At 40.8% G+C, this 23,369-nt stretch overlaps 1 protein-coding gene across 4 annotated transcripts in view; it reads left to right on the top strand.

Annotated features, from left to right (window-relative positions):
• ATP5PO (ATP synthase peripheral stalk subunit OSCP) overlaps nucleotides 1-23,369 on the top strand; it is a 474,569-nt gene that overhangs the window by 98,671 nt on the left and 352,529 nt on the right. For all 4 annotated transcript variants that reach the window (XM_044072960.1, XM_044072959.1, XM_044072958.1 and 1 more), the window contains exons 3-4: nucleotides 7,069-7,179; nucleotides 22,599-22,728. In XM_044072960.1, coding sequence (XP_043928895.1) covers nucleotides 7,069-7,179; nucleotides 22,599-22,728 — 241 coding nt within the window. The remainder of the gene's footprint in view (nucleotides 1-7,068; nucleotides 7,180-22,598; nucleotides 22,729-23,369) is intronic.

The raw sequence follows: 23,369 nt of genomic DNA, 5'->3' as shown, positions 1-23,369 counted from the left end.
TGTGTTGTCTATCTAGTGATAGTATGGTTTGTGTGAAGTGTGTGTTGAATGAGGTAGCAATATTTTCTGAGGAGTGAGGAATGTTAGGTGTAGGGGTATTGATTTTACCTGGGTGGAGGATGGAGTTTATGGAGGTCCAGAATTGTTTGGGGTTGTGTTGGGAGGAGTTGAGGGCAGACTGGTAGTATTGGATTTTTGTCCTCCTTTATTAGCTTTTTGACTCTGTTGCGTAGTTTTACGAATTTCTGTCTAGCTGAGCGGGTTTTGGTTTTGCGCCAGTGTTCCCAGGCTTTATCTCGTTTTTTCATTTCTGACCTAGTGGTTTTCTCTAGCCATGGGGAGGGTTGGGCTTTGGTTCTGGTAAGTCTTATGGGGGCATGTTATTTAGGATGCTTAGGAAGGTAGTACTGAAAAATTGGACTGCGTCATCTAGGCTGAGGTAATTTAGAGGGTGCCAGTTGCATTCTTTGAGGGATGAGATGAATGTGATTGGGTTAAAGTGTAGTTTTTTACGTATTTTACGGTAGATGACTGGTTTAACTTGGTATAGGTGTTTTTTTAGTAGGAATGTTGGGGAATGATCACTGAGGCTATCTGATAGACAGCCTGCTATGTAGGACTGGGAAATCTTGCTGACTAGTATCCAATCCAGGGTAGTGTGCTTGTTGGAGTTTTTATTTATTCTGGTTGGTGACTGATTTTATTTTGGCTTTTATGATGTCTTCTAAATTTAAAGCAACTGAAGTTTAAAGCAAGAGATACTGATGGTAGAGCACTGAAACGATATGACACTGCTTTTGAGATGGACTTAATGACATCCACCGTTGATATAATAAGCTCAAGTTTATTAGTGCACTTTATCCAAAGCACTTCACATAATAGAAATTAAAACGGTGACTGGGAGTTGGAAAGGATTACTGTGAACAGGAAGCCTTCACATAGGTAGTTCCCCTCCTGGTAGTCCTTTCTGATTTTATTATAATGCCATATCTCTGAGGTACCCTGCTAGTGGGAACATCAGCATGGAGGACAGCCAACTGGCTGAGCCTCATGATTAATGAGACAGTCCTAGGGAGTGACCAATGCTGATTAGCCATGTGCTGTACCAAAGAAATGCCAGTTGTTCCCAGTTTTGCACTGCCTAACAATTCAGAGGATCGCTCTGCTGTATAAATCTCCATAGTTGGAGAGAGGTTTGTTGTCAAAACTGTGGTCACCCATTCACTTCAGTAGAAGTAACTGAGGTATAGGAAAGTTCAGTGAAGATGTGGTTGTGGGGTGTTAGTGTATGTGGGTTTATAGGGGCATGAATGAAGCTGGATATGTCTGTATGCCTTGCAGAATGCATGTTGTTGAATGGATGAGTGTATCTCTGTAAGTCTGATCAACTGTGTGTGGGGGGGTGTCAGATGACTAGGGATGTCTGGGAGGTGTGTGTGTGTGGTTATTTGAATGTATGTGTGTAGGAGGATGCCTTCCAATGCAGTGCAAGAGCACCAGGCTAAACACTACTGTCACAGGTCTGACAGCACTAGTGTATTTTTAAACAAAAAATGGGTACTTGCGTATTATTGCAACCAGATTTTCGCGATAATACTGGTTGCTTCCTGATATGTAAATTGTAATAATAATGCTTTGAAAATGTCACAAAGTATTTTCTTTCACACTGAAATTTGTTTAGGCAGGATTGTTAATTAAAAAAGAAAAGATGATGTTTGTTCAGGTTTGCTCTTTACCACTAGCACAATCTCCCTTCGTCTGAGGATAGCACCATCGCAATGCAAAACCAAAGCACTACTGTCAACTTCTCACATACAAAACTACCCTCGAATCACCTGTCAACATCATCCAATATCATCAATTTCACAAACCTTTTATTTTTATGCAAGTTTCTGTTATAAAAGTTTCCTTGCAACTCTGTAAAGTTTGACAAATAAACCACAAAGCATTTCCAGGTCTCCGTGTTTTTTCTCGTCAACATTCCATCTTCATAGTTGAGTACTCCTTTCGACAGTAAAACAGCAGCCCAGCCAATTGAACCATGTGTGTGTAAAGCACACAAAACAGGAAGAAGAGTTTCACAGTTTGTCTTCCTGAATGTAAGCCAAACGTATCTGTTGTACGTAAAGATGTACAATAACAAGTTACACTAATTCCCACACTGTTTTTAAGCATGTATATTACTGCAACTGCAAAAATCTGGTTGCGATAATACGCAAGTACCAAAAAATGATTCGGGAAGATGCTGATGAGCCGATAATGAGGTCTTTCTTATTACGGCTGTAGCTGTCTCTGAAACTCATTTTCTCATTGTCGTGTAAATTGACCTTCCTAATGTGGGCAGCTTGCACAAATTATGAGAATCTTTCTGATTCCCAGGGAGTGAATAAAGACAGTTTTAAACCAATATTTATGCAGACAAACCTATCAAAAGTGCAGTGAAGTGCTTTGTGAGCAGTACTGAAACACTGTTGCAGTTTAAGTGACTAAAATGCAACAGCCCAAGTGACAGAATAAAACCAAAATCAAACTTAAAGCAGTATCCTAGGCTTCACCAGCTGTTAACAGTTGAAGGAATAAGTGCCCATTCAATTTGTGTCCAAAAGTCTTCAGTTATCCATAAGAGTGCCAGTGGCCAAACAACCGGCAGATGGAATATGTCCTTGAAAATGGCAAATGCCAACAGGGCATCATTAAAGGCATTTGAAAACTGAAGTGTAATAGTAAATCTACTACAGGATACTGCATATCGACTGTGGCTGAGTGACCTGAAAGTATGCTGAAGAAGGATTTCTCAGATTGCAACCATTTACCAAATGCTGCTTTATAGATCAGATTTTCAGTCTAGACACAAAATTCCAGAATGCCAACAGTGTGTTCATTCATGCCTTCCTTCAACTGTAAAACTGTAGAAATTAATCAGTGGCAAAAAAAAAAAAAGAAAACTGTTGAACAATTCCAAATTGCAGGCTGGACAAAAGTCATTCATGTAGCACAACAGTCAACTTCAAAGTGTAGCCCAGGCAGGTTTCCAAAGGTAGAGACGAGAAAGGAGCGACAACACTCTGAGGGTATGCCAGCTACCTGCTAACTAGCTTGTAAGAATAGTTGGAATAGAGATGGTTAAATAATGATTTGACGTAGAAGAGTGTTTGTAATGTAAGAAACTAAGTACAAAAATTTACTATAACATTGAGTGGGGTTCCTCAGTCTGATACATTCTGATTAAAATGTTGGGTACTTGAAAAGTAGATGTACAGTGAGAAATAGCCGAGTGAAGAAGAGAGGGCACTTCAGAAGCGAAAGATGTGGTTTCTTTTTTTCCTCCTTGTGAATGGAAACAGTTGTTTAATGAGAGAACTGAGGAAATCTAGATACTTAAGTGATGGTGGGCTAATTATGTAGTCATTTGTTTTACAACTTTGTAATGAACTTAAAAGCACTAGTTAGTTCTTAAAGACAAGAGGTACAGTGCTTCAGTCTTAAAGCCACTGAAATGTGTCCTGGTATGGAAGATGTTTATTTTAAAGTTCTTCTGTGCTTATTACCAAGAGCTTTTTCTGTTTTGTAAGGTGGGATGAAACTTTAATTTTCCTTACCCCCCCTAGTCTGGTATATATGTGCATTATACCAGGAAACAAGGCTAATAATTTGACTGTGAGAAGTGGATGCTGCATATTTTAAGCTGAATGCTGTGCTTGTAATCACAGCCACAATCCATGACCATTTCCCTGACTTTGCTCAGGAGAAATAGAGAGTTGGCTAATTCAGTAAGTTCATCCTTGTAATATACCAGATCTGGTTATCGCGTTTTCCTCCACACCAGGATTCACAGAAGTGCTGCCTATGACTTGTAATCCAGTATGCCTTGTTCTTTGCTTCTATATAAGCGGTATAGATCTCCTACAGCTGTCAGGTAAAAAAATAAATAATATTAGAATCTAGTACCAAAGGGGGAGGGAACCATCCGAGTCATCTTATGAATTTGACGACAGAGTCCACAAGATTTACTGCTACTTTTATTTTATTTTATCTGTTTATCATTTGTTGACTGGGATAGTCCAACTGGGCTAAAACCCTTTTTCAGCGGATGCCCGGGGAGAAAAGCTCCACAAAACAAGACAAGAATATTGACATGATGAGTTAGTGTACCTTAATTGAGCTCAAACGTTGTGACAATACAAAATAATTAACAAGGAAAGTAATGTACATTAGGAAGGTGTGGCATATGTATAAAATTAGTAAAAAAAAAAAAAAAAAAAAAGAACTGTGTATGTATAATATAATATAAAACACACGCGTAATACAGACACGTATAATAAGAAAGGATAAGATGATACAGAGTAAGGATAGCAGGTAAACAGTAGGGAAGTAGCAAGATTCGTGGAGAATCTATTGGAAGAGGAAATTGAATAAAGGGAGGGAAGTCAGAGGGAGGAACGGCAAGCAGGGAAACGTTTGAGCTGCAGTAGGGGCAGAGTTCAAGTAGGATGGGCACAGAGACAAGACCATTTAGTATTTAGATGTTTTGAGTTTTTTTTTTTTTTTTTTAAATCATGGACATTGATGATAATTTTGTGGACATTGTCAGGGGTAAGGGGGTAAGGAGAGTTTGTTCCATTGGGTGGCAGGATTCTAGAATCTGGGGTGAGGAACTTTATAGTAGGCCAAGTTTTTGGTGGGTTTTCTTAATACAGTGATGTACATGCAGGTCGAATTTAAGCTGGTCATCTATGGTCACCAAGGAGCATTGTGTGGCTTTCAGGGGTAATGGTTGTGTTAAGTTAAGACATGGTGAAAGATGACTTGAGGTGGTGGAGGGATTTAGGGAGGAAGAGGAGAAGTTTTGTATGTTTGGGGTTAGGTATGAGTAGGTTGTTGGTAAGCTGGGATTCTGTGAGGTTGAAGGATTTCTATGTAAGGGTGAGCAGGTCAAGAGGGTTGTCTGAGGTAGAAATGATAGTAGAGTCGTCTGCGTACTGTATGAGGGAAGACTGGGGACAGTATTGGTTTAGTTGGTTGGTTGAAGATGTTAAAGAGAAGAGGACTTAGAATAGACCACCTGAGAGATACCCAAAGTTGCAAAGGATCAGACCACCAAGGACAGGCCTGATTCTTTGAAGATTAGATTATACAGAAAATTTATAGTCCCGGTGGGAGCACCACCTCTCATGACTGGGCTCTTCCATGCGTTCCACCTGGCTTTAGAGTCTTTGGACTTTGAGTCTTCATTCTGGAGGTGAGGCTTTTTGTGAAGGTAGCACCTCTCACTCACTCGCATAAGTCACCGAGTACTTTGAAGAAGCATCTTCTTGTATGAGATTTGTATTTTGTGTAGAGATTTAAGAATCTGTTCTTGGGCTGGTTGCAAAAGAGTAGACCATTCCCCAAGTGAGCAGTTTCATTTGGCAGGTTTGACACTTTCTTCACCTGGTAAAGCAGCATCTTCAACCGCGACAGCTGTGTTTGTACCTCTGTTGTGCTGATTCTGTCAGTGCAGAGACCTTATTCATTGACCCAATTGGTGTACACCTTTTGCCCTCGGGCTTTCTGTTCCTCACTTCTCTCTCTCTTTAAAAACATATAGGGGTTGAGATATTGTTGAGCCTAGGCTTGTGTGATTAACACGTGACTAAATAAAAATGTTAGGTTTTCAGTGTTGGTAGACTACATCACCAGCAAAGCATTAAGTTTAAAAATGGCTCAGGGAGACTGTAAATGTAAGCACTTTATAATGTATCAGGTGAATATAGCTTCTGAAATAAGTAACTGTTTAGAAACCTTTTCATTTGTAAATCTGATGGTTTAGCTAACGTGGACAGGGGTAGCAAATTCCAGAGGTGGGAGGTACATTAGGAAAGTTATTTACCAAACACCTGTGTAATTTCAGTAGTCCAGCAGCATTAAGACATTCATAGACAACGGTCTTTCCACATTAGGGGATCCAGTTCACAATATTCAATATATTCACTATGAAACATTCCAGTTTCTCGCATTGTGTTCATGACCAGTTTTAGTTCTGCTATGCCTTCCAGAATTGCTATTATGTTCTGCTCCAGCAGGGTCTCCTTAATGTTGAAAGACAAAACGATTGCTAGAAATTTTTATCTATTGATTTATTTTTTTTTTATTATATCTACTGTTAGTAGTAAACTATTGCAGCCTTGCTATGGATAGGAATGTCTGATTGCCATTGGTAGCTTAACAGTTTTGTTAGCTTATTGAACAATTCTTGAAGAGCTTGCTGAAATGGTTTTAATGTTGAGCATTCCTAAAATGGGAAGATTAATTTTGTGCTGGGTGTTTGTATCATAAAGTAGTCAAAACTGCAAGCCATCAAGACAAATTAGAAACTAGTCCAAAAAAGTCAAATGTACAGAGGTTTAACCGTATGGTTTAATATACAATTATTAACAGGTAGGGGATTTGTGTTTTTCCAGGGAGAGTACACAATACACTTAGAGCTACTTCATAGTGTAAAATACATAAAGGCCAGTGTGAGACTACTGTAGAGTCCCTTAGAAATTTTGGTAGGTTGAGTAGTTTAGTTTAGCATTGCATAGTTATAAGATGAGTAGATATTCTGGTATATAGGAAAAATAGAACATTTTTATGTTTTTGAAAATGTTAGGGTATGTGGAGTCCTCTGACAGAACTGTTAATTTGACAAAACAGTAGTAACTTCTCAGATGCTTTCAGTATAGGTGTTACTGTGCTATACTGGATCTGACTTTATTATAGCAGAGTAAGCTAAGGCCACATGTTCCATCTTGTAGACAACATCTCTATGCATAGCAAGCAACACCGAGTTAAGTTGTTACTTTAATTTTCATTTGTTTGCTAACAAGGTGGTGCCACAGTTTTTCACAGGTGCTTTTCCGTTTTTGGCTGAAATTCTGGAGGATGAAACTTAAGTGCCATTACTTAGTCTTAACTGCCACAAAGTTTGACCATTCTGAAGCCCCTGCTCCTGTAAATGGTGCTTGTGTTGTGTAATTAAACAGATTTTTTGAGTTGGTAGGTTGAAGATGTGTTTCTTGTTCTGATCAGTGTTTTCCCCCATTTAAGCCTCCAATTCAGGTGTATGGATTAGAAGGCCGCTATGCTACTGCTCTTTACTCTGCAGCATCCAAACAGAAGAAGCTGGAACAAGTAGAAAAGGAGATGGGGCGAGTAGCTGTAAGTATTCTCCGTTACGTATTTTGTTTTCCTCCCTCACAGTATATATTTTTGTGTAAGCATTTTATTTATTTTTTTTAACTCTGCATGTATCTGTTGTCTTGCATTTTGGCAGTTACACATTTATGCAGCAGAACACATGTAGTCCAGCCTGGCCACTAGAATAAGAAGTAAACACTTTGTGAATATGGTGCAGCTGGACTTCAGCAAGACCTTTGTCACTTTACTTCATAAGAGGCTTGTGGGTTAGAAGAACCCAAATGTTCAAGAGGTTGAGAGATACTGTCAATTTAACTGAAATGTGAGATTTAGAAGTCGTTATCTAGTGAAAAGCCAGTTACAGGGATACAGCTGAGTTTGATACTAAGGATGGTCCTGTTTTTCTCTTTTGCTAAGGACTGAAGAGGAGTAGCTGTCATTAGCTGACAGCATAAAGTGTAGCGCTGTGGTTATGAACAGAATGCTTGGTTTACAGCACAACTTGATGTAGCTTGGAGAAGTCTGTATGTACCTGCGGCCAATGGTTTAATGTTCAGTGTTGCTCAATTTTTGGAAAAGGGAATCCAGTGAAAACGTGTGTTAGGAGTAGTGACCCAAGAGAGAGACAGAAGTGGAAAAGGAGCTTGGAATTTTTAGTTGGCCTTTGATTATAATCCCATATAGCAGGGGCAGGAGTATGTGACAAAAGGGCAACAGGGTGCTGACTGTGTGTAGCCAATGGAAACTCCTAGACTACTACTATTGTCTATAGTGTTGGTAAGACTGCACCTGGAGTATTGCCTAGTTTTGGATGCCTTACTGAGGAGGAGGAGAGACACTTGGGTTAAAAACTGCAGCAGTGTTACCAGAATGGTGAGAGGAGTGAAGGGGCTGAAGTGGAAGTACTTGACATGTACGTAATGAAGGCAAGACTAGGTTGTGTGTGTGTGTTTAGTTGAGATTTTTTTATATCTGGTAATATGCAGAAGATTTTTCTTGATAGGTCTTGGTAACAAAGTGTGCTGTAAAGATTGGTGTTTGTTCTGTTTGTGCAGTATCTAATCATAGCAGTTCTTCCCATTTAACAGCATAATCCACATATTTATTAAGTGGAAGCAAACTGGATTGGTACATTTGCGTTTTTTGTTTATTTATATTTGTCTACCTGTGTAGACCACTAAACGGGACTGCCTGGGAAAGGTGAGTGCGAAGAAATAGATGGACATAATAGCATGCAAAAACATAACACTGTATATAGGTTCATAGGTTCATACTAGGCTATCTGCCCTAGGGCATTTATAAGCCTAACCAGAATGTGTTTGGCTTTCGCCACCCATTTTAAATTTATTTTGCTATGCCCTTTTTCGAGGTTAGTATACTGTGCCTCTGTCTAACAGTGACACAGAAGTGATACCCGGGGTAAACCTACGATCTCCCATCCACTCATCAAGATTCCTCTTGAAGAGAGTGAATGAGGGACTCTGCCTAACCTGGACTGGGATTTTATTCCAGAGTGAAGGGAGCCTCTGGGTTATGAATCTGTCCCTCCAGCATGTCCTATTTATTTCAGTGCTGAGGTTCAAGTCTCTCGAGCGCATAGCACGATGGGATTTGGATTTTCTGAGGTGCAGCATGTCCATTAATTCCGGGTTGGACATGGCTTTATACGTCAGGCACAGATCGCCTCTGAACAGGCGGTATGCTACTGAGTAGAGCTGGAGTTTCTTTAACCGGGCAGCATATGGCATCTGTTTGAGCCCTTTGATCCTCTTGGTGAGGTACTTTTGTGGTCTTTCCAGTTGCTGCAGGTGTCTGGTAAGGTACATCCCAAAAGGGGCATTGTACTCAATTATGGGCCTGATGAGGGATGAGTAAAGAGGCACGATGACCTCCCCTGATCTAGATGTGAATCCCATCATGATTAGGTGGGCTATATAAAATGTATTTCTAACCACTTTGGCCATGTGGTTGTCAAATGAGAGATTGCTATCAACTTGGGTCCCCAGGTCCCTAATTACTTCTTCTGTACTTACTGGATTACCACCTATGTGGTAATTTGTGGGCACTTTGTTTTTGCCAAAGGGGGTGACTATACACTTTTTGGCATTTAGCTTGAGGCCATGGCTCTGGCACCAGTTGTCTGTTTCTATGAGGCCCTTTTGGAGGATGCTTGTGTCGGCTGGAGAGTTGATTATGGCGCCCAGTTTGCAGTCATCTGCGAACTTGGTCAGCCACAGTCCTTCCGTGTTGGCCTGTACCTCCGAGAAATATATACCGAACAAGAGAGGTCCCAGGACTGAGCCTTGTGGGACACCACTTTTAACTGGTTTGGAGTCTGACATGGCTCCAGCAATTCTAACCATGTGGGTTCTGTCCTTGAGCCAGTTTGCAATCCATCTAGTGACATAGGGGTTTATATTTAAGCTGGTGAGCTTATCTATAATGCCAGAGTGGGGTATTGGATCGAAGGCTTTTGCGAGGTCCAGGTAGACTGTGTGGACCACCTTCCCCTCGTCAATGGCCTTGGTGACTGTTTCAAAGAAATCAGCCAGGTTTAAGAGGCAGGATCTGCCCTTAAAGCCGAACTGGGTAGGGTCCAGTGTCTGTAGGTCCCCAATATATTTATTTATGAGGTCCATGATGATACTTTCCATAGCTTTGCAGACCAAGCTAGTCAGGCTTATGGGGCGATAGTTTCCAGGATCCGTTGAGGCACCACATTTATGGAGAGGGACCACTGTTGCTGTACGCCACTCTTTGGGCACATATCCTGTAGTAAGGCTGAGATTGAACAGTAGTTTTATGTTTGGGTTTAGCTCTTCTTGGAGTTCATGTAGGATGCAGCCCGGGACACCGTCTGGTCCCATTGATGCTGTGTTTTTTGCTTTGGAGAGGGTGGCTCTTACCTGAGCATCTGAGATGGCAGGGGGGCAGCACTCTGCTGGGATAGATATTTGCCCTTTTGGTGGGGAGGGGGGGGAGAAGTTTGCGCTGAACCTGTCCGCTAGGATGTTGGCAATGTCTGTGGGTTCAGTGTATTTTTTTTTTCATTTTGGACTAATTCTGAGCATATCTGGGAATTACCACCCAGGTTCCTAACATAACTAAAGAAAGCCTTGTGATTATCCTTAGTGTCCTGTGCAATTTTTCTCTCGAAGCTGGCCTTAGACAATTTTATGATTGCCCGTAGTTTTTTGCTAATACTGATCAGTGATGCCTTCCCTTTTTGGGATTTTGCTCTATCATTTAGTAGCTTCCTCCTTCTATTGTATAGTTTGTTTATGGCTGGGGTCCACCAGACAGGACGTCTGCCTTTGGAGGATTGGGTCTTAGTTTTATTTGGGATCGCATGATCCATGCATTCCTGAAGGTGTTCATAGAATGCGTTTATAAAGGATTCTGCGGTCTGGGCGTATTTTCCACAGGCCGGGGCTTTGAAGGATTCCACCTCGGTTTTGAGGAGTGTGAAATTTGCTTTAGAGAAGTTTTTCACTGTGGTTTTCTGGGCAGGGGGTGGGGTCGGGATGTGAATATCCAGTGAGATTAGTTTATGGTCTGATCTTACCAGTGAGGGATACACTTCTGGTCTGGAGCATCGAGTCCCCATGTTGGTGATGATCAGGTCCAGTATGTTTTCCCCTCTTGTGGGAGTGGTAACAAGTTGTTCCATAGCATTTGAGTTTATAAATTCTAGGAACCTTTGGGCTAGGGTGTTGGAGCTAGAGTAATGCTCCCAGTCTATGTTTGGGTAGTTGAAGTCGCCCAATATAATGGTGTTTGGAGAGACCTTCATATTTTCCAGTCTTCTCAGAAAGGCCGAGTGGGGTTCCTGGGTTTGGGAGGGTGGTCTGTAGCAGGCTATAAACTGGAAGGCAGTTTTACCCACTGTTAGTTGCACATGGATAGTCTCTGATGCTTCGTGCTTTGCCACCAACCTGGAGGTGTGGGTATCTTTGATGAATATCGATACCCCCCTCCTTTTGTGGTTCGGTCCAAGTTTTGGGGCGAAAAGCATGGTATGAGGTATAACCTGGTAGTGCTGGGGTGCTCTCGGGAGCCCTGAACCAGGTTTCTGTTACTGCACAGATATCGATGTTCTCCATGCTAGGGAGAGTTTTGAGTGCGTGCATCTTGAGGTTTAGACTTCTGGCGCTGAGTAGCATTACTCTTAGTTTCTTATCCCTTGTGATAAGAAACTATGGAAGTGGGTTTGTCTTTTGAGCCTTGCCTAAAAAAGGCACTATGGGGGTAGCAAGAGCCTTTGCCAATATCCGAAAGCCCATGGGTGACAGGTGCAAGCCGTCCGTAGCGAAGCATCGTGGCATGTCGTGCATATCATCCCAAGCTGACAGGCATTGGATCCCCTTTGAATGACACTAGTACTTAAGCCAATTGTTGAAATTGATCATCTTGTCTTCATATTGTGGCATCATTCTTGGTGAGGGTAAGATGCTACTCAAGGTCAGGGTCATACCGGCCTGGGCTACATGCTCAGAGAGCTCCTTTATGTCTCTTTTCATGTAGTCCAGGGAGGTACGTCTCAGGTCATTCACACCAGCATGGACAATGACTGAGTCATATTTGTATTTGCCTTGGAGTGACCTGAGTGCTTGTGTTATGTGGTGGATCCTAGCGCCCGACAGGCTGCTCACCGTGACCCTCTCCTTGTTCAGCCTGGTGAGCGGGACGTCAATGTGCCTGACGATAGAGTCACCTATTACAAGTGTATCAGGTGTGTTGTTTAGTCTTAAGGGCTGTGACTGTTCGGCACACTGGCTTTGTGAGATATGTGTTGCACGTGTTTTGTTTTGGGGTAGTGGTTGCTTAGGTGTCTGCTTTGGAGGTCTCTGCTGCTTAGGCAGATCTTTATTTAGAGCCTCAGAGTATGTTTTTGTGTGATTGTGTTTGGTTTGCTGTCGTGGTAGGTCTATGTGAGACTGGAATTGTAGTGAGTGTGGTTTCCTTCTCCTCCTGACTGGTTATGCCAGTACTGAGTTGAGAGAGCTTAGCCTCCAGTTTGGCTATATGGTTGCATCTCTCACATGTGTTGGAATTTGTTGGGAGGAGGAGAGGGTTGTCTGTGTACATGAGGCAGTTGTAACATTGCCTCAAGATTCCCAGATTCACCAGCTGGACCGGAGAGAAGATTGACAACTGACCTTTGGACATGCTAGAATAATATTGGGAATTCCTTAATAATTGAAAACAAGGGCCAGTGGGGAGTGAGGGTGTAGTGCTTTTAATTTTTAGTGCTGACTTATATAATTGCTTAAGTGAGCAAGTGCCAGGTAACTTAAGTGCAAAAACGACAAACAGTAACTTTCTTTCAAGTGAAACAAGGAAATAAGTACAGTAAGCAATGCAGATATCACTAGTGATCCACAGAAGCGCTGAGAAGCCGCATATTAGGTGGAATTAGCATTCCAGGGAAATAACAAGCAAACAAACAACAAGCATATAAACAAAGCTAGATTCAGCAGGCCTGGATCTAGTCTATGCTACAGCAAACAAGGTGTACCAATTTCAGTAAGATACAGTTCAAATATTCAGGCACTATAAACCTTTAACCAGAAATTCCCAGCTCAGAAGGGCAGATTCCAGCCTCTTCTCCCACAAGAGTGCAGACCACGAACCTTCTTAATGTAAAAATAACTGGCCTGAAGCCCAAGTGCTTAAACCAGAACTAATACACTTTAAGAATAACAGACACTGGGCTCTCAATCAGCAGTTCCCAACTTAGAAGGATGAAAGCTACCTGTCTTGCCACCACAGTGCATGCCACAAACCTTCCTAATGTAAAACAACTGGTCTGAAGCCCAAGTGCTTAATCCAAAAGACTTAGAATGATAGCTACACTTTAATCAAGTTACTACCAAGCAGTAATAAATACAATTGAATACTTTAGAGAATACCTGGATTAGTGCTCAAGTTACACAAACAAAGCTAGATCCAGCAGGCCTGAATCCAGTCTATGCCACAACAAACAAGGCGCACCAACTTCATTAAGAAGCAGTTCAGATATGCATGCACTATAAGCCTTTAACCAGAAATTCCCAGCTCAGAAGGGCAGAGTCCAGCCTCTCCTCCCACAAGAGTGCAGACCACGAACCCTCTTAATGTAAAATAACTGGCCTGAAAGCCCAAGTGCTTAAACCAGAATTAATACACTTTTAGAATAACAGACACTGAGCCCTCAATCAGCAGTTCCCAACCTAGAAGGATGTAAGCTACCTGTTCTGCCGCTACAGTGCAGACCACAAACCCTCTGTGCAAAACAACTGGTCCGAAGCCCAAGTGTTTAAACCAAAAGGCTTAGAATGAGTTACACCAAGCAGTAATAAATACAATTGAGTACTTTTAAGATGATGCAAAAGTAAAATAAAGTAGGTAGAAACACAAGTACAGTAAAAGCAGATGAAAATTTATTTATTTTTTTTTCTGAACAAGTGCTGAGATCAAAGAAACAGATTTGAGTGCTGAAACTAGAAAACTGGCTAGTTATAAGAAAAAAAACTAAGCTAGAAGGCTTCCCTCCAACACAGAAGGGCTTGGGGGCTCAGAAGCCTACAAATAGTCTATACCATTTAACAGGAAAGGCAGGAAACAAGCTTAATTTTTTTTTTTTCTGTTTCCCAGATGCTCTTTGTACACAGTAGGAGTGCCTGAAATCAGAATATGATCTCACAGCACTCAGTTGAGTGAGCAAATGAGATTGGCCCAGAAGGAGTATCCAAACACAAATTTACAAGAGGGGCGGGCAGTTTCAAGGCCACTAAGATTAACACCAAAACAAAAACAGGGAAGGGTGGGTGGGACTAACTGAAGAGCCGAGTCAAAACTTCCAGTTCAGTTAATATTCCTGCAACACACAGTTAAAATCAATTTAAATACTGTGCTTTTTTGAAAAAAAAGTGCAGATAAAGGTACTTAAATTCTCTTATATGTCCAGTTGAATACAGCATGTCCAGTTGAATACAGCAAGTTCTTAGCTGGCCAAAGCTGAGGTTTTTAAGCAGAAAATATTTCACACTGTACCACTTAAATAGGTAAGGACAGGAAATCAAAGAATGTGGCTACCCTCACACCTGTAATTACTAGCAAATAACAAAATTCAGCAAACACTGACTAACTTCAGTTCAGTTAATATTCCTGCAACACACAGTTAAAATCAATTTAAATACTGTATTTTTTTGAAAAAAAAAGTGCAGATAAAAGGTACTTAAATTCTCTTATACGTCCAGTTGAATACAGCAAGTTCTTAGCCAGCCAAAGCTGAGGTTTTTAATGTCTGTATAATATACAGCGTGCAGTAACATAAAAGAAGTCAAAGTAATTTGTCTAATGTTGAGGTATGTATATTATTGTGGGTTAATTTAGTATACAATGACAAGATGGTGAATGTTTTAGGACAACGATGGTGAAACGTTTGGGCTCTGTGGGTCAAACATCCGGAAAATGTCTAACTTGACTCTGCTGGTTTGTTACCCCCCCCCCCCAAAAAAAAAAAAGTAAATAAGTAAAACGGCATAGCTGTCAATAACTCTGGGATAAATCTCATCAGAATCCAGGACAAAACTAGAAGTAAGAGACTTGGACAGTTTTAAACTGCTAGTACTATTAATTAGAGACACTAACAGAAAAAAAATGAACATGAATTAATGTATATTTTCTGAAGTAAAATAAGTCTAAAAATCTAAGTGTAGAAATTCACCAGTTTTAGGAGGGATTAAGGACAGTTGTGAGGAATGTAAAACAGCACATGCTTAGAAAAGCAGACTACATGCCCTTTGCAGAAGTGTAACCATGGAGAGAGAGCAATGTCAGCACTGCCCTTTGCAGACTATCGAGACTGTATCAAGACAGTGTACCGAATAGTTGAGGTTTACTTCCTTACTTCTGCAGCAGTGTGGCATAAAACAGTTCAATGCACTTCACATGAGCAATGAATACAAAGGAATTTATTTGGTAACTCGGTGTTTGGTGAACACTGGCGTGTCACCCAAAACATCATGGTGTGTCACCTTTGACATGCTTGTCATAGGTTCTCCATCACTGTTGTAGGACAATGAAGTGCATACTGAGAAATGGGTGCTGTGAATGTTGTGAAATCAAGAAAAGTGGGGGAGAGTGGAAAGGAGAGAACATGTGAGGAGGGGAAGGGTACAGGATGGGGGAAGAGGAGGGAGTTGGGGTTAATCTTGTATGGATGTCTAAGTATTACATTTTGAGGTGAATGTACGAAGGAGGATGGGGCAGGTGTAGTTGAGCCCAAGTAGTGCCTTCTGGAGGAAGTTTAGAAGCAGGTCTCTCATTTAAAAATGCTTGAGCTAATGTCTAAAACTGGGGAAAGGTGGTGATGTCTCTTAGGTTAGTAGAGAGGAATTACCATGTCTGAGGAGAGTTTGATCTAAAAATGTAGAATGTGGATCTTTGAGAGTTGTCTGTAGAAGAGAAGCTGGCTTTTTTGTAACAGTGTGTGGATTAAGCAGGCTAGGAGAGCAATTTTATTCTTTTTGTATCCTTAATTGTACATGTAGGCATCCAAGAATAATTTTAAATTCCGAAAAAAAATCATTCAAAAAAGAAATGCTTGCAGTCGTATGAAAGCTTAGATTTAATGTTGGTGTGATTAGTCTCTGGATTTTCTACAATATGAAAGTTTGTTTCCAAAAATGTACAGAAAGAAAATGAATTTTCTGCATCTAATACTGACATGAAGAGCAGACGCGGTTGTGCAGCGGTTAGCATTGTCGCCTCAGAGCAAGAGATGTTCATCGTGTTACCCTGCTGCAGTCATCACACTTGGGTTATCCTGTCGTCAGGCGGTCTCACAGTCGGCCGGAATTCCAAAGTCTTGGTCCGGCGTCCGTTGCTGTCGCTTCTTGCCTGACGTCAGTGCGCCAGGGGTATAAATAATGCATCTGACGGCATTTTCTTCAGTCTTTCTTGCCGCGCGGTGCCCGAAGCAGAAGCAATTCGCAAGTGCCGGTTGGCCAACTCCTGAGATTTTCGAAGTCGAATTTCAGATCCGAAGTCTTCAATAAAGCTAAGTACCCCATTGGGGAAACTTTTCTTGCCTCAGACCGATGTCAGAAAAAGTTAACAATTGTATTTCTTGTGGGAAGAAAATACCTCATAAGGATTTTCATTCTTACTGCATACCTTGCCTAGGCCCAGACCACGACGTCACTGGTTGTCGTTTTTGTGCTAGGTTTAATAAGCTTACTATAAAAAGCCGCTTTGATTTCGCACGACACTACTTCGGTAGAAAATTTAACTACACTATGCCGTCGGAGCTACCGGCGTGCACAAAAAAACGCAAGGACAGGCAGCCTAGACCCAGGCCAGACTCAGAGGCCTTGGCTGGTCCGGTCTCCGGTTCACCGGTCTTCAGTGAGGCTCCGACGCAGCCCCTGACTACCGCAGCTCTGGAACCCGAGACCGCTTCGGAGCTTTTGGTGGAGAGTACTAGGCCGACGCAGCCATTTTGTTTAGCCCCTACCGACGACACTGCTAATAAAGATGTCGGTGCTACAGAAACACCTTCGGTTTCTGAAGGCGTCTTCAGACCGATGATGCTCACCATAAAAATGTATCCTAAGACTAAGAATCCTATTAAACCTAAAGAGACTGCACTTCAGTCTCCAGTTCAAGGCCCCATGCCTAAGAAACAGATGCTCAAAATGGCTGAAGATTTGATCTCTTTAATCAGGGGTTCCCAGCCCCCACCCGACAAAAGGCCTAGACAAGAGGAAGATTATGCCTCCTCTGAACAAGTGTCTATTTCCTCAAGTCTCCTCTGAGGACCAAGATTACTCCTTCTCCCCTTATGAAGATTCTGATGCTGAGGATTCTATTCCCTCAGCTTCTCCTCCTGAAGACTACTCCTTTGGGGAAACTGTACACACTGAGGGAACATTTTCACTGGGAAGGTTAGGACTACTCTGACTCAAAGAAAAGGCTCAGAGAGTCTCTCTTACTCCCCCAGCACAGACCACTTGCCATCCCCCCAGTTTTAGACATTGTGGATGATGTTTACTTAGAATCTAGTTTGAACCCAGATTCTCTGCCTCCTGCTCCAGCCAAACCTGACAGATACTCTAGAGTGCCTGACTCCCACAAATTCCTTTATAAAAGCCCTGTTGCTGATCCAGAGACTATCTCCCAGGGTCCCAAAGGGGATAAGGCTTCTATGGCAAAAAAATCCTGTACCCTCTGAAAGGGACTCCAGAGCACTAGACAGGTGGGGGAAAAAGGTTTACACCTCAGCCACTCTAGCGATGAGGGCACTATATTGCCAATTTCACATGCTAAAATGTCAGCAATTTTTAATGTCTCAGTTAAAACAAAAAATGAGCACACTCCCTCAACAGTCTGAATTGAAGGAATGCCATCTATTCTTGGGGACTCTCCAGTTGATTGGTTATACGTCACCATTTTTATCTCATCTCCTCCTGTCCTAGCTGTCAGTAATTCAGCCTCCACTACCTCTAACCTTGGCATGTTTAATTCTTCCATAAACATTTTTACATTTTGTACCTTTTCTTGATCTCCATGTTTATCTGCTTTGTACAGACTTTCATAAAATTTTGAAATATTTCTAGTACCTCAGATCTCTCATCTTTCTTGTAGGCTTCCTAAGACTGATGACAGCCCTTTCTTCTTTCTGTTGCGTGAGTTGTTGGGCTAAAAGTTTGTGTTCTGCCATTATGAAAAAAAGTCGCTTAACAGCAATCTTTCTAACCTCTTTCATATTATTGACGTAATCCTTTATTTTCTGCTTAGCATTCAGTAATTGCTCTTCTTGTTCTTTGAGATTCCCCCTATTCTGCAATACTTTAACATTTGTCAGTACCTCTAAGTAATAATTTTGGTTCTTAACCCTCTCTCTCTCTCTCTCTCTCTCTCTGTCTCTGTATTTCCATTCTGTTTTTAAACTCCCCTTTAATTTTATTTCACTGCTTATCTATATTTTCAGAACAAATTTTTGTATTCTCTAGTAACTCCCGAATAGTTTCCACTTCCCATCCTTTAAATTCCTCTCTTTGGCAGATAGGTAGGAGAGTGCCATTGTCTCATTTGTATTTCATTACTCTACTTTTTTATTTTAGTTAATATTGGCGTGTGATCTGAAATAGTTGTTGGATGTGTATTAAAACTTTCAACTAAATGCACATGCTCCTGTGAAATGCAAGTTCTGTATAGCCTAGCCCAGTTTTTGTATCTTCCCTCTGAACTCCTGCTGCTGAATTCACATCTTCTATGCCAAATATTTTCATAAATTTCTTCAAAAGTCTACCCTCCTTTGCTATACTTTCTGGGCCTACCAGACGCACCTTCCCTACTGCAAATCAAATTCCAATCCCCACCTGTAAGTAATATTCTCTGCTGAAAACTGATTATTTCTCCCTGAATTTTATTAGGCTCCATGCTAGGTGGAATATAAATGCATGCCAGTATAATCCTCCTCCTTTGCCAGGAGCCCTTTAGTACTGCATATCTACCAAGTTTATTTTTTTTTTATCCTTTTCTGTCACTATTGGAGCTCCTCTTGCAATTAATACAAGTACTCCTCTTTTCCTTTGTCCCAGGTATTCTGCTGAATAATTGTCCTGAAAACCTGTCTTTATCAAATTCACATGTTCATTTCTTTCCAGATGTGTCTCCTGTAGCATAGCCATTTGTACTCCAGCTGTTTTAATCTAGTTCACTATACTTTCTTTTTTGTATGCATTTGTCAGACCATTAACATTTAAAGATAATGATATATTAAAAGGTTATTGTTCCCACCTTTTATTTGTAACAGCTGTAAGAATCTAGCGCCAGCTTTCATGTTAACATGTACACGCTAATGTTTGGCAGATTGTCCTTTTATGCAGTTGTTTCTTGTTACTGAAAGCCTTCAAACAAATACACCCCCCAAAAACTATTAACTTAATATTAACACACAAAACTATATACATCTTCAAATATTGAAGTTTTACCTTCCTAATAGGAACAGTTCTCCCAAACTGATAGCCACACTCATAGACTTGGCTTAACCTGAAAGGAAGGTTATGTATGCTAAGACGCATGGTACAGCCTGTACTTCTAAGAGTTGTCTGGATTTGTCTTTTTATTATTCTCGCAGAATGAGAAAACAGTTGAATGCTTTCAGAAAACATTAGCTCCTACCTATTGAAGGAAAGAAGTATTCTGTTTTTATTGCTCTTTGTCACATTGTCTCCATGGAGACATGAGACCCACATACAGTGCTGCTTCTACAAGAATTTACTTTCTAGAATAGAGCTTTATTATATTGTGTTTTTATTTGTTTGATTTTATTTTAAAACTTGTTACTAGATAAAGCCAAGAGTTTTAATCCAGTCATTCCCCTATGCAAGAATGAGAAAAAGCACATCAGTTAATAGTTTTTTTGCATCACAGTGCCTACATTTTTTAAATCTGAAAAAAGAGAGAGAAAAGAAGGAAAAAAACAGGGCATCTGTTTACTTTAGTATCCCCATTCTTTTTCTTCTTTCGGCTCCTGGTTAGGGGTCGCCACAGCAGATCACTTGTCCGCTCATAATTGGCAGTGGAGTTTTTTTTTTTTATGGTGTTGAGTTGCCAGCCCAGCGCCCAACCTGCCACAGAAGGCACACACATGCACGCACTCACGCCTAGGGCCAATTTAGTGTGTCCAATCCGCCTATATCATGTCTTCGGGATGTGGGAGGAAACCTGAGCACCTGGAGGCAACCCACGTGACCTCAGGGAGGACACGTATACTCCACACAGAAGGCACCCCAGATGAGGATCGAACCAGAGAACCTCTTGCTGTGAGACGGCAAAGCTAACCCGCTGCACCACCGCAGCCGCCCCACTTTAGTATCCCCATTACACCTGAAAATAACTGAAGAAAGCTTTACTTTATAGCATGCAGATACCATCTACTATGGAAATATTATTGTTAAGAACAAAAGTTTGTTTTACTTATCTTCCCCTCTCCCAAGTGTTCCTCCAGACATTAATGACATGAAGTAGGGCATGTGCTTTAGAGTCCCCTGCAAGTTTAACAAAGTCAAAAAAGTCCACTATTTGTAGGTGTTCTTGTCCTGTCATGTTTCACAAACATAATTAATGCTTTATAATCCCACATTTATTTGTCAAATTCCAAGTTTTGTTTCCATCTCCCAGATCCAGTCTTTACTTCCTTTTCAACGTACTCTCAGTTCTTCTAGTTAACTCTTGTGCCTTTTTCTGTCTCAAGCATGTTCCATTGAAGCATTGGAAAAGGTTTCACTGGCACAATGTCTCTGTGGTCTTTATTACCATAAGTACAAGAAGCCGAATCTTTGTTTCAGGGCTCACTTTTTGTTGGATAAACTTTTTTGTTATTCCTCCTTAGCATGTTCTGTATCAAAAAAATGATTTTGTCCCTACAGGAAAGAATATTCTGAAGATAGCTGGATACAGCAGTTGAATGTCATGCCTGCTTCTTGACATTTCCTGATTAGTGGAATACATTTATTCCTCTTCTGCCTGGTGTACAGTGAGCAGTCATTTTCCACAAACACTCTTCTGTCTCCCACTTTCAGTACTTTGTCCTTCTGCCACAGTTTTGTTGGAATCAACTCCTTCTGCTAGTAAGATTGCATCTTTACTATTGAAGTTTTAGGTTGCTTTCTTATGACCAAGTTTGGACAATACACACGATGTGCCCTTTCAGTTAGCAAGTTCTGACGTGGAATACAGTCCAGTGCTTATTTGTTCTTTCATAAAAGTAATAGTCTGTCCCTTCCAGCTTCCTCTAGGTTACTGGAAGTTATGTATTGCACCAAAGCTGGAGCTTGCACTGCTTTTTACTGAATAGCTGTAGATTTTTACTGAATAGCTGCAGAATTTTCCAAGTCAGTGTTTTTCCTCACCTTTTGTGGTTGATTTTCTGTTTCTCTGAATTTCTTTTTTGATGGCACCAGGCAGTACATTTAATAGCCAGTTACTGAAATGTACCCAACAAGTAAGTTCACTGGCTGTCATCTGAGTTTCTGTTTTCAAACTGGGAGATCTAAAATTAATCTGTTACTCAGTGTGCAGCCATCTTTGATGTCCCCCATGTGTTTCTTCTTTAGCTTTTGTACTCTTCCTTTGGTTATGAATACTACAACAGTGATATGGAAGGACATAGCACAGCTATGTAAAATCTTACCATGACAGTAGATGTCCTTATCTTCACCGCTGCAGTATTCGTTGGCCTTCCTGCTCCCCTCCTCTGCTCTAGCCTGTTCTTTCTTGCCCACTTGGCTGACTGGCGCGTCTCGCTTTTCTACTTCTGAATGCAGATGTTCTTCCTTGTCCCTTGGGACATTGGGTTAATTCTGGGTTTTTTTTCAGTTTTGAGTGTGTCTGTATGTCACCTTTATGCCCTGTGCCTTGTGCAGGAAGCTTGTGTGTGACGAACTGCATCTGTAAGTACTAAAGGCTTTGTTATATTGGCCGGACGTTGTGCTATTCTTGACAGGAGATCTCTTCAGTTATGAATACTGCAGCTGTGAAGAGAAGGGCATCTACTGTTATGGTAAGATTTTACACAACTGTACTTTAAGGTTTGTGAAATGCCAGCTCTGATTAATAATTTCTAGAAAGTGTACTACTCTGAGAGTACATATTCTCACCAGGCCCTTTCACTTTCCCAGCATGGAATTGAAGTCTGTCTGTGGGGCTCATCAGGCCCACATACGTAATAGCCTCTTGCCTATACACTTCATAACCTTACCCACCAGTTCCCGTTTTATCAATTGCTTGTTTGGTAAGGCCATTTGCATCTTCCCACTTTTAACATAATGATTACACATGCACAATGTAGTATTCAGGCTGATAATCTGTCAAATACTGAGTAGTACAACTGTCTTAATTACACTGTGTTAAAGTATGCCAAATTGGCATTTTTGACTGTGCACTAAATCCTTTTTCCATTTGCTTTGCTTTACTTTGGCCGATTGCCTGTTTGCTTGTAGGCTGATTCTGCTTGCATTACTTTCAGTGGTCCACTTGCTTCTGAAAAATATAACTATTCTGCCAAGAGCTTGCTGAGTGAATGTGTGCAAGTTTTTGGGTAGTGGTATGTTTGCAAAGAATGTGTTTTTGTCAGTAATGCTGAGTGCCATGTACAGTATCTGTTCTTAAATCGCTGAACATTTTATGGTGTTTTATCTGACAGTTTCACACTGAATAACACTTTGAAAAGTTTAGCATGTTATTGGTGATGTTTTATATTTGTTTTCCAGGGTAGAGCAGTGATCTGCTTGGATATTTTTTTAGACTCTGCCTAGGAGCAGTGTCTGGTTAAGTGACTTGCCCAGAGTCGCATAGTTAGGCAGTACTTTCTGCTGTAAAGGTAAACTGAGAATTACATCTACCTATTCTGGTTTGCAAAGTATAGTATTTTTTTTTCTATTTAGACAGCTTTGAAGGATCCCAAGATGTCTGCTGTTGTCCTGAATCCTCACATCAAGCGTGCCATCAAGCAAAAAACTGTAAATGATTTTCTAGTTAAAGATAAACTTTCCCCTATCACAGTCAACTTCGTCAGTGAGTATTTCAGTACATTCTGGGTGACATTTTTCATTGAAAATTGAACTTGTTTCTAATCTGATTTCATTTCTCCTGTTGCTTATTTTCTAGTATTTATTTTATTTTTATTTTATTTATTTTACATTTGTTAACCGGGGGTGTCTGACTGAGCCGAAAAGGCCCTTTTTCAGCAGAGGCCCGGGGAGAAAAGCTCCACAAAGAAAAATTACAGACACATTTAGTTATTTAATGTACAACATTGTACATTTAAAACATTAGTAATGTTTAACCAGTATATTCTTCCTAGGATGTTCAGAATGAAAAGTTTGAAACTTTTTTTTTTTTTTTCAAATGTAGAAAAACTTGTATGGCAGTATTTTTGTATGCTTTACTGAACATCCCAATAAGATGTTCCACAGAAAAACTCTGAGGATGTTGAGTTTTTTTTTTTTTTTTGTTGCAGCTTTTCCATTTAAACTCCACAGCCCTCATACTGTTTAACAAATGTTTAACTGTAGTATTTGCTCATTTTAAGAAATAAAATATGCTCATCTTTCTTTCTGGTTGACTGCCTCATAGCAGCACCATCATAATTCTGCTGCAGCACTGTTTCAGCTGCAGTCTTATTTCTGCAGCAATCTTGAGTGGAATTGTCAACT

Source organism: Protopterus annectens, chromosome 5.part1 (genome assembly GCF_019279795.1).
Source record: "Protopterus annectens isolate FY-2018-M chromosome 5.part1, PAN1.0, whole genome shotgun sequence".
In the NCBI taxonomy this organism is placed as follows: Eukaryota; Metazoa; Chordata; order Ceratodontiformes; family Protopteridae; genus Protopterus; species Protopterus annectens.
The sequence above is the reverse complement of the archived record's forward strand: the minus strand, read 5'-3'. Positions and strand labels throughout refer to the sequence as shown.